The 17,034-nt window shown below is 37.9% G+C and overlaps 1 protein-coding gene across 1 annotated transcript in view; it reads left to right on the plus strand.

Annotated features, from left to right (window-relative positions):
* Positions 1 to 17,034, plus strand: part of MYO16 (myosin XVI) — a gene marked incomplete at both ends in the record, with an annotated part of 315,156 nt that overhangs the window by 99,349 nt on the left and 198,773 nt on the right. The window contains 3 exon segments of the mRNA XM_082305019.1: positions 294 to 419; positions 14,698 to 14,773; positions 16,154 to 16,307. Of these exon segments, the coding sequence (XP_082161145.1) occupies positions 294 to 419; positions 14,698 to 14,773; positions 16,154 to 16,307 (356 nt within the window).

A 17,034-nucleotide genomic window follows, 5' to 3' on the forward strand; every position in this document is an offset into this window, starting at 1 on the left:
CGAATGTGTTTGAAAGCATGTTTGCTTGAAATTATATGGAAAGTATCTAGTGAGACTAGATTGTTTAAATTGTTCTCAATAAGATAACATTCTTATTTTTTTGTTGGGTTTTGTTTATAAATGTTAAAAAAGATTCCACAGTGGTTTTCTAGGCTGTTGTTATCGCATGTGTATTTTGTATTTGTCTTTATCATGATTTAGCCAGTTAGGTCTGTGGGGCAGCCAAGATACACAGTAGTGCGTCACGGGCTTTTCTGAGTTCTTTAAACTATTAAGATACTTTTATGTTGCAGCTGCATGTGGCCTGCGCTAATGGATACAAGAATGTTGCATCTCTGATACTGGATCATGGTGCTGATCTCAATGTAGTGGATAATCAGTACTGGACACCCCTACATTTAGCTGCAAAGTATGCACAGGTAAAGCATGAGTTTTTCACCTACTTCTCTTTTCTTTGTGGTAGTCTTCCATACCAAATACTTTCAAGTCAAGGAGACTATTCTGGTTTTAATGTGAAAAGGTTACACATTTCTGTACTATAGGTGGCATCTCAAATGGCAGAGATGATAATTTGAGAATAGCTATTGTAAATCTATCAACCCAGTACAGGTCATTAAAATCAATCTACCGTCAACAGCAGTTTGTCTCCAGCAAAAATGAAATTTGTACTGAAATTTGAAAGGGAACCAAAATAAGCACTTTTTGGTGTTATTTTCTTATATTCTGATGTCAAACTCTTATTTTTAGCTAACTTTTTTGCTGTGTATATCTCTGTGAATGAATGTCCACGATCCACTTAACACAGTAGTCGCATTCAAAGTTTTCCAGTCACTGAGTTGTGGAAGGGTGCCTTGGGTTTGGGATTTGAAAGCCATGCCTAAACACGACTTGTGCCTCTTAACATCCCCCCTTTTCACATTTCCTTCATCCTCACTCTCCCAGGACATGCTCAGTGCGCCTTTGTTATAGTCTGACCACTTCGGGAGAGCTCCCACAGCTCCCACTGACCCACCTCATGGCTCACCAATCACCACTTACCCGCAGCTACCTTCCAAAAAACCTCTTTGATGCATCCTAGCTCAGCCTCCCACGTTCCTGCCCTTTCTCCTGTCAGGTCTCTGCTGCAGCTCCTGGAAAACTCGTCCCTTCCTATATTTGTTTTCCACCAGGAGGCGCTGGACCTCCTGTGCCATGGACACAAGACTGAGCTTCCCAGTGTTGCTCTGAATACAAGTTGCTTTCTTCTGCTCAGGTTCCTGCTGATGGCAGGGATATCCTTCCTGACACTGTGGATGTAGGTGCATTGAGTTAGTCAGAAAATGCTATGAATTGTAGCTGTCAAGCTATTCCCCTGTTTCTTTCGTACTTTGACATCTTATAATGCCTATTTCTATCGCCATCAGCCAGGCTTTTAAACATAACTCTGAATGGCAAAGAGCTGTTGATCCTAAACAAGACTCTGTTTGGTTTTCTTTTTTGGTTTTCAAATAAATATAAACAAAAATCCTCATGGACTTCTGCTGGAGTATGAACTCCGTAGTTAGATATTCTTAATTCTGTTTCTGATCTCAGTGACGACAATCCCATTTGTTTAGCTGAATCTCTAGCCAATGATTGAGGAGAACTAGGATTTTTGTTCATCTGGTATCTCAGTTTCTTTTTGGTATTCCTGTGAGTAAACCTGTGAATTACAAGGTGAAGGTACTGAGATACAAGGGGTGGGATGCAGCTGTTTTTACTACTCCCTTAGTAATCTGAATATGAAGGCAAGACTGCTTTTTTGATGGCGTTTTCTTTTTTTTTTTTTTTTTGAGTCTTTCACTGCAGGTGATCAGCATGTTAAGATTTAAGGAGTGGATTTTAAGCATACCAAAATGTCTAATAAAAAGCAAACCAGACATGTATATGGGTGGACAGATGTAATTCAAGTACTTATGCATATATATTATAATTCACCTGTCAGACTGTCTTCTTTAGAAAACTGCTATGTATACAATATATTTTTAGGTTTGCAAAACCATTTAAGGATACAATTCAGTACTTACGTGATGTCCTCTTGCTTATTAAAATGGCATACGTGTATTTCCTTATTGCATGTGTTCTCATTTTCATTGAATAAATGGCTTCCAACCTCTTTTTGGACTTCAGAAAATAAATAATACACTTTATAGCAAGAAGATAGTAAAAATGTAGTAAAAATAATAGTAAAAATAAATGTATTTGAGACTACTTAGTTCTGTTGAGATATAGATTTCTCTTATTGAGATACCCTATATCTGCTCTTTTACAGAGTATTAAAGCTCAGCATATTTTCATAATAGATTAAGTCATTGGTTTATATATGTATGGCCTGAAGTGTACCCTCAGCAATTTCTGGAAGGCTAAATTTACAGAGAAAATTTTTCTGCAAAAATATACTGAACTGAAGGGTTTTTTAGCAAGTGAGGCATCAGTGACATTTTGCATGTGCTGTAGTTTTATTTTTCTCATCCCATCTTGTCCTGTGCTGTTCTGTAGCTCTACTGCCCTCACTGATCCCTGTGGATCCTCATGTGGTACTGCAGGCAGGCACGCACTCACCCTACCTGTGTTCAGACTTCAGTAGGGCGAGAAAACTCTTATTCAGCAGTAACGTGATTGCAGTGATGTATGTTGAGCTGGAGCTACTATTTCTTATGTTTCAGGGTGGCTTGCAAGTTTGGGCTTTGTACTGTGTTAATGTAGTCATACAATGGTTTTAAGTCTCTTCTAGTGTGAAGCCTAAACACTAGTTTTATTGAAAAGGACTTAAAAGGACTGACTTGAAAGGACCGGGGAAGAAATTTTCTTTGATTATATATGTGTAACACGTATATGTTTGCAACACTAACCCTGGATGACTTGAAATACCTTTTTTGTCGTGAAGTTAGGTATTTTTCGTTTTGAGATAGACCCATACATGTAAAGTTTGTAACTGAAAGTGGCTAACGGAAAAAATGTCTTTCCGTTTGAAGTGCTCTAAGAACTCAGATTGCTGTTTTGCAAGATGGCTGGCTCTTTTGTCGAACTCTGCCTCCCTTTATGTCCTAGATGATGATGGCAGTGATTCTTACTATTCCAGGAGTTTTCCGTCAGGACCCAGGGACCAGTTGTGCTAGTCACTGTCCAAGCACTATGGGTACACATGGAGGAAGACAAATGAAGTAGGATTGCACTCTTCCTCACTAAAATTAACAAAATACAGAGCAAATATATTCCCTTTGTAATGTTAATGAATAATACAATTTGGAGATACCTTATTATCATTCTAGATAATTTGCCATCGTTATTTAGGAAATAAATACAGCTTTCATATGGATTGTGTTTGTAAGAAACAAATAAATCATTTAAATTCCTTTATAAGATGGATTTATTAGATATCAGGGAAAATATTTCATCCAGTAGCTAAGCCATTGGGCTGTATTTAAAATTTCCTTTCTTATGATGGTGATAATTTTGAAACATCTTTTAGCTTTAGTATGAATTCATATGCATATCATATTTATGATTCCATTTTGAGTAATTAATTATAGACAAATATGAACATTGTTACTATTTGGGGAAAAAGTAGTATGGCAGAATGGGAATAACCTTAGTCAAGACATGATTTGGATACTTTGTTTTAAATTAAAATATATTTATGAGAAAATAGTTATTTTTTAGCCAAAAATATTAATGTTCCCTCAGAAAGCCATTAATATAAATTCTGGACTCCATCCCTTATGGTTTAACCCTCTTGTAACACATTTTTGTGGCAGGTTTTTTTTTTATGTCTCACTTGAAAAACTCGCTACAGTGATAAATCTGTATGTTCTACTAGAAGACTTTAAAAACATCTATTTGGTTTTAGTTCAATGTTCTTTTCAATTCTTGAGAGGATTTCTTGCCTTCCAGGAATGTATCTGAACAGAAAAACAGCCTTCGCTTGTCTTGTAGCTTGTATAATAAGCAATGATCATTTAATGACTGGTCACAGAAGTTTCAAAAAACCTGTTCTAAACCATTGTTGTTTAGTAGTATACTAGCACTGTGGCTGCAATACCTGCAGCCAAACCCCATGCAATATATAATTAATGTTATATTCCATGAGTCATAAGGACTGATAGTTTTTCCTGTTTATAAAATACCTATAAAATCCTTAGTAATTCAGATATATTTTTCATTTGGAGAAGCTGCTTACCTTAATAAAATGCTATTGGATTAGTTATACAAATTACAGTTTTTGAACTATTTTATGTTATAGACCTTACATACATACATTTTGCATACTACCTTGCAAAAAAATGTGAGTAGTGATAGTCTTACGAAGAAATTGTCATATTGTTTTAGAGAGACATCCAGACTCAGTTGAAGGACCTGAGTTCTATACATATATAGTCTTATGTTTGCAAATACACAAAATGCAAAAAATAAAATTAAATACAAAATACACAAAATTAAAAAAAAAAACACCAAACATATTTGGCTATTTGTAAGACCATAACAATAATAGAGATAGTACTAATTTACTTCACCTGGAAAAAAAGAGAAGAATCTATTGAAGTTTAAAGTTTAAAGTGAGAAAATGTAAGTGTGACCAAAGTGTGGGGCAAAGGAGCCAAACGATGGGTCAACCACCCACTGGATGTGCTGGGTCTTCCCAGTCATCATAAAGGGGGAATGGAGTTGATGCATTACTCTTAGACAGCATGCAGATGCACAGAGTGAATCCTACAGGGGGACTAGAGTTAAATACTTACAAGAATACCTATCCTATCAAGAGCAAAACATAGCAGTAGGTTGTTGCATTGTTTCCATACAGGCAATAACTAAGAGTTTTAAGTGCCGGTACGTATTACCTGAAGGTAAAAAAAAAAAAAAAAAAATCTGTACCTGTCTTTACATATATTTGTAAAGAAAAACAGTCTCACGGACAAATTTACCATCTAAAATTTGCTAGAGTGATATTAGTCCAGATATTGAAAAAGAGCATGGGCGAATGATAAATGAATTGTCCTGTTAGTGCCAGAGTGTGTAGATCCAGAGTAGAACATCTTTCTTGCATAGGAGTGCAGGATATTACTAGTGAGTTTGAGGGTTATGTACAGGATACGGCTACTAAGTACAGAATAAGGCAACTGAGGCTACTGCCTGAAGGTCAGTCACTCTGCTTGTGAGATGAGGCTCTGCTTTTCAGGAATAGATTAGGTTACCAATGAGTGCAACCGACTATTAACTGAAATACTACCAGCTGCAAACATTAAAAAATAATGGTAACAGCATTAAAAAAAAAAAAAGGCATATTTTTGAGCAAGATTATTCTGAGTTTCTAGGACTGTTGTCATTTCCCCCCCTGTAACTATTAGGGCTAAAAGCAAGTTTTCATTTTTAATGCACATTGAGATTCTAACATTATACAGAAAATGGATATTATTGAGGAATTAAGGTCAGAATTGCTTACCTTAATAATTTTACCTTAATAAAATGATGGAATGTTAATAACCTCTTTGACACATTTGCAAATCTGCAACAGTGACACACAAAACCCTCTTCAAATTCAGATTATGAGGGCAGCAAAAGAAGCCTCAAGAAATTAGAATATGCCAGGGTTGCCTAAGTGAATTTAACAGGGCCTTTTGGACATATACATTCTTAATACTGTTATTGATGGCAGTTTGAACTCCCTTGTCTCATTCGCGTGCAGCATGGGGAGTGCTGGTATATATGTGGCTGCTGCCTGTGCACACCAGAGCGGGGCACACATCATCACTTGGGTACCACACTGGCCATTCTGGCACTGACACCAGCTGCGGAAGGGTGACTTGTATTTCTCAGGTTGGCCCCCTAATCTGAATTTTGCACAGCAATCACTTTGCGAACAGCTAGTAATCGGCATTGGTAGTGCTGTCCCCGCTGGACATCTTCCAGGCTGCTGTGATCAGGAAAGCACACACTTGCCCTCCCTGTGGTGGGAATAGGCTGCAGCTCTGACGTTTTCCTTGGGTACTTTGGCACAATTCCCAGGCACAAGCTGTTTCTTTGTTGTTTATCACAGAAATGTCACCTTTCAAACCAGCTATCAGAGGCATGCAGGTCAGAGCTGACTCCCAGTAGCTTAAACAATGCCTCTCCCAAAATTTCATCCTTGGGGGATGCTGGCTATGTCTAAACTGTTAAATTGCTAAATAAAAGAAGGCTAGCGATTAAGCCAGGCAACAGTCTGGCTCACATTCATACTGTTTAGAGCTAGTTTCCTCTATAGGAGATTAGTCTTGTTTCTAGAGAGCTGGTTGGAGTGCTCCAAAGCAGTCAGGGACAGAGCTAACAGTTAAGCAGTGTGGATTATAAGGGATACTTAAGCTTACTCCATTGCACTCTCTTACTTAGCGAGACAGATTTAGCCTCTAGCTTTGAGGTTTAACAGTTTTGTGATGTGAAAAAAAAAAGATAGGAGAATTGTTGAACTGCTGACTGTACCTCTCCAAGAGTAACTCCTGCACTAGCAAGGATTTCCCATTAATAAATTGGAAATATCCCAAATAAATAAAAAATGTTTAGTGTGCTCAGATGCCTAGCTCATGTTTCTTAGCATATTATATACATCCTGTGTCATTTTCAAAATTTATGTGTGAAATTCCTATTCTGTAAGTATATTCTCCCTTAACACACATTTGTTTGGCTTGTTTGCTTGGGCTGAATCATACCCCTCTGTCTAGTTAGTTTATCCAAACACACCATTTCTTTCAGATCATAGAAGGGACTCTGCACTTCTTGCTGAAGTCTAAGAGAACACACTTTCTTACTATGTGATCTAATTTGCTCATCATTACCAAAACACATTAGTCATTTGACTCAACTATGAACTGTAGCTTCATTTTCTTTACTTTAAGCACGTGTTGACCCCAAAATAGAAAAAAATCCACACAGGTCATTAGAATATGCTTCAGTGATACCTGAACTCTGTAGGAAATGATATTTAATCTCATTCAAGTTTGACCATTGCCATAGCAGCTCCTTTGAATGCAGTTTCTGGACTTCTGCACATGCCACACGTTTTCAATGAGAAGAGCATAAAGAAGGGAGTGCTTGTTCAGTATTTCAGAAAGAATAGAGTATAGTCACTCGGGGAATACATATTTTCCCTGTCAAGCAGTTGGAATCTTTCATTTATGGTCAGAAAATCCTCTAGAGAATGTTTTATCCAGACATATCTCACCCTCTTTTCTTTAGTCTTTTTGTTCATCTTTGGCATGTGTGATTGTACTCAGGTAGAAGAGCAGCATTTCCCTTCAGATCAAATTACACTCATTTTCCTCAAGCAGAGAGACCACTTTGGGATTTCTGCCTGTGATATCTTTCTTTCACTCTCAATATATTCAGCAGGTTTCTATAAATGATTCAAATGCTAATTGTGGGTACAGAACACTAAGGCAAGAAAAGCTAGATTCGCACAATACCGAACGATAAGAAAACAGACTTACAAGTTTGAGCTTCATATAAAGCCTAGCGGCAACCTCAATTTACAAAATTACTATAAAATTCTCAGTGTTTACTTGTATGTTTTTAAAGCTGAGATGTGCACAGATTACATTGTATATTTATTTGATTGTTGCAGGATCTCAGTGATCAATATAAATTTCTTTTTCCTTGAAATACCAGCTAGAGTAACTTTCTCTCATATATGTACATATAAATATATATACATATATATTAAATCACAAGAGGCATATATGAAAAAGAAATCTAATAACACTGTTCAGGCACAAACTTTGAGAAGTGCCAAAATTATGATCCCCTCTGTAGTATTAATATATAACTTGTAGGAACATAACTTATAAGCATCTTTAATCACAAGATCACATAATATTTTTCCCCGATTTTTTTTTTCTCTATCTAATTTCCTGGTGGATTGAAAAATAGACACATAGGTTATCAGTCTTGAAGTAAAGGGTAAACTCTTAAGTAACCTTTGTCACTTGCTTAGATAGCTGAAAACAGCATTAGGTTGTCCTTCTTTACTTGAGCTATTCCAGAGGTTTAAAAGGCATACTCTTAGGCCATATAGGTGAAACATGCTGACTGCAGAAAGGTAGTGGTGACGCTTGGGGAACCTGGGTTCCATTCCAAGCTCTGTGTATGAACAGACACAGTCTTTATGGTTCATTCCTCCCACACGTAATCTTATTTGTCCCATTGCCTCTGTTCCATTCTTGTCTTTATTCTGTTGCCTTATTGTCCCATTCATTTGCCTGGCTTCATGTCCTTTCCATACGCATTTTATCCCGATCCTAATTTCCTTGCACAGCCACCTTCTGCCCCTCCTCCTCTCCCTGGTTCTCATCCAAGCTTTCTCTTTTCTCTACTTTGGCTTCATGCCAACTTTCCTGCCCTTCTGTTACACTTATCCCTTTTCCCAACTTGCTCACAGTCTCAGTCTCCCTTGTTCCATCTCAGTGTTTTTTCCTCACCATGTGACTTTGTTCTTTCATTTTCTTTTTGTGCTTAGTCTGTCTCTACCTACATCCTGGCTCCTTGCCACATCTTTCTTCCTCCCTTTCACTTCATTTATTTCTTGCTGTTAGTTCCAAAGTCCAGAATTTTATCCATGCTCTGTTCTATTTTCCCCCTTCACTCTTTCTACCCTGCCGCTAGTCTTGTTCCTGCAACCTACTTTTTCTAATCTGTTCCACTTTGCTGGCCACAGGTGGTTATGGTCTCCTTTTTCTGCACTCAGGTGGAAAAAATGTCTTCCTCATCTATATTGTATTAAGAAGGGAGATCTGTAATGAGTTTCAGACATCATTTCCTGTGTCTAGAGGAGAACTGTAGATCAGATTTGCAACTGCAGAGGAAATGCTATTTAGCTTCTGAATGATATTGCACTTATTTAAGGGTTTACATGTGAGACTTTGGCTTTAAGAGAGACTCAGTCTTCTAAGGCATGCTATTATGTAATGGAGAACAAATATATGATCTTCAAAACTCAATTCACAGTAACTCTAATAGTTAAATAATTACCTTACTCCCAGTAGCTTAAGTGAATACAGGTCCCTAAGCTGAACTTTTCTTCTCAATGTCCGTGATGCTTAGTGAAGTGCTGATTATGACCCAATTCCACTAGTTAAATACATTTCTCCAGTGTTATTCTAAGCAGTTTCTTACTCGATGACTTATCTAATCTTATTTATTCCATCTGCTGAATATATGGTTAGCATGAAGTTACAGCACGTCTGTCACAGAAGCTCAGTAATGGTAATAATAATAATAGTAATAATAAAAATTGAAACTACTTCCCTGATTTATTTATTCTTATTGCAAATATTGTAAACATCCAAGTATCCACTTTAAACAGAGCCACTGATACTGGTTAGACTAACATTTAGGCCTACAGTGGACCATATTAGCAAAGGTGGGCTCTTTGATTTATCCATTATAATCTAAAAACTGTCTTGTAAGCATCTGGTGGCTATGATTTTTTCAAGGTTTGAAATTTGGCTGTTTTGACAGTTTTCCAAACAGACAAAATAGGAATATTCTCAGCCCATGGAATTCATCTTCTGCCTAATTCAAAGTCTCCAAATCATACACACATTGGAACTCACAAGGGTCGATCGATGTATTTTCCCACACACTGCTCCCAGAAGTGCTTCATTTTTGGTTGATTTATTTTTCTGCCTACTTTAAAAAAAAATTAAAAAATCATAAGCACTCAAAGGCAGCAATCCTAGCATATTGCCTATACAAAAATCACAGAGTGAGGTAGACAAGCACTTTTCCAACCCAGTGAAGTAAAGTTTAGCCTTATGAGCAATTGAAAACTGGTTCTTATGAGTGCTGATGTAGGCCATCTTACTCAGTGGTGAAGACTGCAGGTAATAATGGTGTAGCCAGTGGTATTTTATGTGTTCTGCCTAGGGTTTTGTTGTGTTTAATGGATAAGCACCTTAGATATTAAAATAATAATTGGGGATTTCACTGTGTTTCACACACTATTGTGAGATTGATGGTCCAAAATAATACTGATTTTGATCTAAGGCTGTTGATTCACTAGTTTCCTATTACATGGCTTTGTCTCACTGTGGATGAAAGCACGCTGGGGACCATATCCAGAGAAAGTGGAGTGGAAACCTGAGAAGTCACAGCAGGTGGAAGGAAATTCCAGGAAGAGAGTGGGAAGGCCTTAGTCAAAGAGAACTGAGGAATGGATGTCAAGAAGGAAAAGAAAAATAGCATTGTCCCAAAAAAGGAATAAGAGCACCTATAAAAGAGTGGAAGAAAACAAGTTGAGGAGATACATGTAAGGAGCTGAGAGTCTCAGATACAAGAAACAGAGGAAAAAGGGTCTGAGGAGTAAGAAATGATGGGGCTGTGTGAACAAAACATGGATGGTGAATCAGGTCACTAAGGATGGTAGGAAATGTGCAGCTTTGAAACAGAAAGAGAGAAGTGGAGAGAAATATTGGTTTTGACAGGGAAGAAAAGTGAAGGACTGAAGGAATTTACTGTTGGAGTGCATGCAAATTGGATGATGCATATTCATTGCTGTGCAAAGTAACACACCAGGACATTTGCATAAAATCTGCGGCTTTCTGAATTTACAACTTAAGCAGGTCTCTCTCCAATGGTAAAGGGAATAAATGATCCGAGGCAGTGGAACTGGGACTTGGATAATAACTCAAGAGTTCAAAGCTCATCCAGAGCCAGCAGCTTATCCTTTGCAGTTGCTGGCACAAATCTAGCGTCCTGTGCACTACTTCAGAGGAAAATATCTGACCATACAGGAGAGGAAGACACTTTTCAGGAGTACTGATTCTGCTCCCCAGCTAATTCACTAGCAGTAAAACTAACACGGCTTGAGAGCAGTTTGGAGCTGCCTTTGCAGCCTCAAGTATGTAGGGAGATTCTTGAGGAATCTCTGTCACTCCTTCATGCCTCATATTTCCTACCCTGTCACTGCAGTCACTTATCTGTGGCAACAGGCCTCACAGTCTGTCAGCTGGCCAACACTGGTGCTCTTAAGCCTGTGGTTTGTGAAACTGAGCATTGGGCTTTCTTAGCTAACATTTAATGTGTGGTAAAACTTAGCCCCTTTTTTGGCAGGGGGAATTGTATTTGAAGGCTTTATAATGTGCCTATTGCAGTAAATTTATTTATGCTCTTTTTTCCCCTAACAGCTTTTTATTTTCAGTGTTGCACTCCATGTTTCATTAGATTTAAAGAACTATTCAATTCCAATGCTCCCATGTCCAGTCAATGTTTTCTCTGTTCATCTGTGAATGTTTTTGTAGCTCCTGGATAGTAAGTGTTGCTCCCATTAATGTGAATTGCACTTCATTTCCTTGTAATGTTTCCTTGGAGAACTAAGGCTCAGGTTCACTGTAGGCAGGCTGCTTTTTTTTTTTCCATTTGCTATTTTGGAAAAAAAAAACAACTTAGCTCTTTTGGTATAACCGTGGTGGTCTGCCTGCACATCTGATCATGCATTCTGTCTTGCTTATCAAGCCCAGAGTTTTTACATGCACAAAAAACATTTTTATTTAATCTTGTAAAGCTGTAATTAATATAATCTTTCTTTATGTATTTTCATTAAGAATTTCCCCTGTTCATAAATATTCAAAGTGTTAAAAGTTTCCTAACAAATTGATTGGGATGGAGATCAGAATCTTATGTTGGGGGCCCCGGAGCTGAACGCAGTACTCCAAGTGGGGCCTCTCGAGAGCAGAGTAGAAGGGAAGAATCACCTCCCTCAAGAGAGGTCACAGTTCTCTCAGCCTCAGGAGTCCCAGCTCTCTCAGCCCTTCCTCATATGTGAGATGCTCCAGTCTCTTAATCATCTTAACGGCCTTTTGCTAGACTCTCTCCAGTGTATCCATGTCTCTTTTGTACGGAGGAGCCCAGAAAGGGACATGGTACACCAGGTGGGGCCTCACCAGCACTGAGTAGAGGGGAAGAATCTCCTCTCTTGATCTGCTGGCAACAGTGCTCCTAATGCATCTCAGGATACTATTCACCTTTTTGGCGGCCAAAGCACATTGCTGGCTCATGTTCAACTTGGTATTTACTAGAACCCCCAGGTCCTTTTCTGCAAAGCTCCTTTCCAGCTGGGCAGCCCCCAGCATGTACTGATGCCAGGGGTTGTTCCTCCCCAGGTGCAGGACTTTGCAATTCTCCTTGTTGAACTTCATGAGGTTCCTGTCAGCCCATTTCTCCAGCCTGTCAAGGTCCCCCTGGATGGCAGCAAAACCCTCTGGCGTATCAGCCATTCCTGACAGTTTAGTGTCATCTGAAAACTTGCTAAGGAAGCACTCTGCCTCATCATCCAGAACATTAAGGAAGATGTTGAACGGGATTGGACCCAGTACTGATCCCTGGGGTCCACTGCTCGTTACTGGCTTCCACCTAGACTTCTTGCCACTGATCACCACGCTCTGGGCCCAGCCATTGAGCCATTTTTCAATCCACCTGAATGGTGAAATGGCAGCACCTTACCCATTTTTCTGTTTGGCAAGCATCACATCAGAACAGGCTGTGAATGAAGGTTTCCAATGTAGTTTTGCAGATGTTTTGAAGACTTCCTTACTAGTATAAGGTGCCTAGAAAACCCACAGAAATAAGTACTTGAAAATGTATCACAGACTGATGTGAAGTGGGAACTGGAGTCTGAATGCTGAATGAGTGGGAATAGGTAAAGCATGAAAGGCTTATGAAAGCCTTTGAAAATGAGGGCAAGAAGCTTCTGGCTTGGTGAAAAAGCTCCTGGCTTTTTCACTTGTATGAATTGGCAGAGACAACACTGGAAAATAAGAATCAAAATATATAGCCATTTTATTCTTAGGGGCTATAATATTTCATTAGATATTGCAGTTTCTCTTAACATAGTCATATCTACTTTATTTGTAACTCTGCAATTGAAATACTTTTGGATAGTGATAATTTGCTGTAATTACTCTATAAATATTTCTACTGTTAGGCACAGTTCTGAAGATCTGGCAATTGGATTTTAAAATACTCCTTCTAAAACATAAGTGAATGAGGTTAAAACTAACACAGACAGTTTCGTGTATCCAAAAGCAGGTAACTGAAATTAGCAGTGACCTGGATACTTTAGTCCTGGCAACGTGCATCAAGGATTTCCAGCAGGAGTTATTTCTTTGGCAGCAGGAAGCATTGACATTGCAGCATGGAACTTCTTGCGTCATAAATCCAGAACTTTGGTAACCCAAAAAGTTGTATAATGTTAGTAAACTGAAAGTGCATTTAAAACCCCCCTCCTTTGGTAGAACCAGTATCACTTTTCAGAATGACTGTTAACGAGATTATGCAACTGCTGCTGATTTAGTCAGCTCAATGACTAAGCATGTTCCATTTTTTCATAATGAAAAAACATAGAGATGTATGTGTTCAGGGTTCTCAGTTGAAAGCAGGGCTAATTGGATTTGGAAATAAACCTGTTATGGCTTCCTCCCTGCTTCCACAGTTTACTGAATTTTCTGCTGTTACTGTCAGAATGGAAAAGCATTAGAAAGCTGAGGAGAGCAAGATCTTTTTATTTCTGTAGAAATTTGCAACAATATTTTCCTGGTTTTCTGTGATTAGAAGTTTGGGGGTTTTTTTGCATTTAACTGATTCCTCCTTATCATGGTCTTTTGTAGTAAGTTGCCTCCTGTGCACTGAATCCATATTGAATTTTATTATTTTTATTGCAATGATTTCCTTCCTTTTCAGCCTTTATTCATTTATTTATTTATTGCTTGTTTTGATGCCAAATTACTATCCTTTCCCTTAGCCGCCTTCCAATTCAGGTCTTATTTATCTGTAGCTCTCTTCTGCTTGAAGAATCCTTTCTTTTCTGCACAGCTTACTTTCTCCTGTGCTCATCCTGGCCTCCCCTATTGGTTATATTTACATTATAAATTCTATTTGCTTTAGCATATATCCAAAAGTGCAAACAGTCCTATCATTTAGTTGAGCTCTATAGTCATATTCTAAATATATTTTTTGCTCCTTGTGCAGTTTATTCCTCCTTTCTGACCAACCAGTTTATCAGGGTAGACATTACTACAGCCTTTGATGGAGAATTATTTCTAGATTTCAGTGCAGCAATAGAAGAGCTCACTAAAAACAGTTGCTTGCAGCATTCTTGCAGGAATTGAAAAATATGTTTTAGACTTTTTCATTATATGATACTCTACCCGACTCTACTATAATTGCTACCATTACTAATACGTTAAATGGATTTGGTAAACATGAGATAAATGTGACCATTTCTACTACTGACAGAGAACAGATTTACTTCCAGAATGGCTGTGAGTCAGACCCCTTTGGCAGTGAAGGTTCACAGATGTTGAATTAGTTAGGCATAAAGAAATATTTGTGATCTAAGTCATGACAAGTGGTGATGGAGGGTTAGTTTTTTCCTTTACTGATGCGGATTTTTTTACACGTGTAAGGATAGAGATTTTGGGGGTGGAGTTATGCTGAGGGTACACCGAAATCGTACAAGAACTGTATTTTATTCTGCCTTTTATGATATATACCAATGTCTGTAGTACCTGCTGAAGGTGGTATTTTGGAGGTGTTGCCTATGGTTTATCATATGATTTCAGCTAGTGCAGGAAGGAATGAGTAAACGGAACGACAGGTATACTGCTCCTGTCCTACTTCTGCCATTTCAAACACCTCTGTTTTTGCCCATTTTAGACTAACCTTGTGAAGCTGCTCTTGATGCACTGGGCAAATCCCAATCTTCTTAACTGCAATAATGAAAAGCCTTCAGGTAGGTGAAAATCCATGTATATTATGTATGTACGGGTTACTGTGACACTGTTTTCTTTCCTTCTTGCTTTCTCAGTTATATACACACAGGTACACATATATATATATGTGTATACTTATAGTTTATATAGTGTGTAGAGTTATATACACATATGCGTGTGTGTACATATGTTTTTTCATATATTGCTGAGAACTGCTAGTCAAGATCATGCAGGATGTCATATCACGTGATAGCATGTTTTTCCATTTGTTGCATTCCCTGTTTATTTTTAGTTATGTTTCTTCCTTGTAAGTTCTTCAGTGCCTTGGTGGTAGCTGCATTTACACTTCCTTGGTGACTTCTTACAGAGTTCATTTCTCTGTCTCAACTGATGATAGTACATAGCCTCATGAACTGGAAGCTGTTGACTGAAAACAAATTCACCATCCAGTTTTCAAGTGTAACACCTGTTGTTTCCCACAGAAGAAGGCACGTTCTTAGACCAGATAGCAACAGGGAGCTGAAGCACTGGCTCTAAAGATAGTAGAATTATAGAATATGTTAGGTTGGAAGGGACTTCAGGTCAACTGGTCTAACCCAGTGATCAAAGCAGGGCTAATGCAGTAATGCTAGGTAGCAGCGTTGGAGAGAAGAAATATATGGTTGTTCAACCTTCTATGCCTAGGATAAAATGAAGAAGGAAACCAGTAATGTAGAAAATAAATAGAATCTTTCTGTCAGATTATGAGGAGAAACTTCCTTTGCATAATACTTAAATTAAGATATGTTATGCCTCAAATAATGTGCCACCTACAAATACACTCACAGGGAACTTCACGGCACTTAACCTCAGGAAAGTTGTTTGTGGTTAGATACATGCCAGTTTGTGTTTGTATAAAAGGCTATGGACTAAACTGAGATTATCTAACAATACAGCCAGCTAACCACATTTAGTATCTATTTAACACAGTTGAGTTAACTATACTTCCGGTCTGCAAACACAACTGATTTCAGCACTTCTGTATGTGCAAGACATATACATCTAGTTTGTAGAAATGTAAAAGGTTTGAAAAGGATTTCAGTACATGTTTTCATTGAAATACAGAGTTGAAAACAGTTGTGTTGCTTTTTCTGAAGTCCTATTATTGAATAATACTTCAGTTCACTAAACAGGGAGAATGGTTTTGACATTTTGCAAATGACAACTTAATGCCATACTGAATTTACTTTGCCTTTGTTTTCTTAGTAATTTCAAGTATTATTTTATGATCAATATCTGAGCAATTCTTTTCATTTTATCTAGCTGGATGTTTGATCTTAATCCGATCTAGAGATTTGAACTGAAAGGAGCTTTTCTGCACTGTTTTCTTTGTCTGATATCTTGGTGTTCCAATGTCTTAGATGTTGCAGCTTCCGAGTTTATTGAGGAAATGCTTCTGAAGGCTGAAATTGTTTGGGAGGAAAAAATGAAAGACCCTTTAGCTGTTTCTACTTTATCTCAAGAAGAGCCATATGAAGAGATCATCCATGATCTGCCCACAATTTCCAATAAACTGTAAGTGTTTCTGTTGTTAAGACTGATGCACTGAGGCCAGATTATCATTTGAACTGTATATGTAAATCTGTGAATTCTGTCTGTGTGTCCTTGGAGATATTCAAAACCCATCTGGACATGGTCCTGGGCAACCGGCTCTATGTGTCCCTGCTTGATCAAAGGGGTTGGACAAGATGCCCTCTAGAGGTCCCTTCCAAAGTCAACCATTCTGTGATTCTGTGATTCTGTGCGATTTGATGGGTCAAGTAGCTTTCATTTTGGAAAGCTACTGAATCATCTTTTGTATTTGTATCACTCACCTCTTTCTGTCATAAATATAGACTATGAGTAATAAAATACATTGTTATAATTGCCAGTAAAATTATCTGTGGTTGCCTTAGCAGAATTATTAGAGGTTAATACTGTAGACCCAAACATCTTTCTATTAAGGTAGATGGGAATAGTGTAGTAAAACGACCATTGCTTATGAGAGAAGCAGGGACAAGTCCTGAAAGTAAAAATAATATGTGCAATAACAGATAAAATTATACAGGTCCAGGCAGTTACAAATTTGAAATTAGATTTATACTGCTGAAAAAGGAAAGCAAAAAAGGAAGGAAAACGTTTATACATATATATATATATAAGGTCTATGCTGTAAAGTTTTGCCAGTTTTAATTCTAATGGTACAATCAGAAGAAATTTTGTTACTCCACTGGAAAAAGTACCTGCACCAGAATACGTTAAT

This window comes from Platalea leucorodia, assembly GCF_965183815.1.
Source record: "Platalea leucorodia genome assembly, chromosome: 2".
NCBI classification, from domain to species: Eukaryota; Metazoa; Chordata; class Aves; order Pelecaniformes; family Threskiornithidae; genus Platalea; species Platalea leucorodia.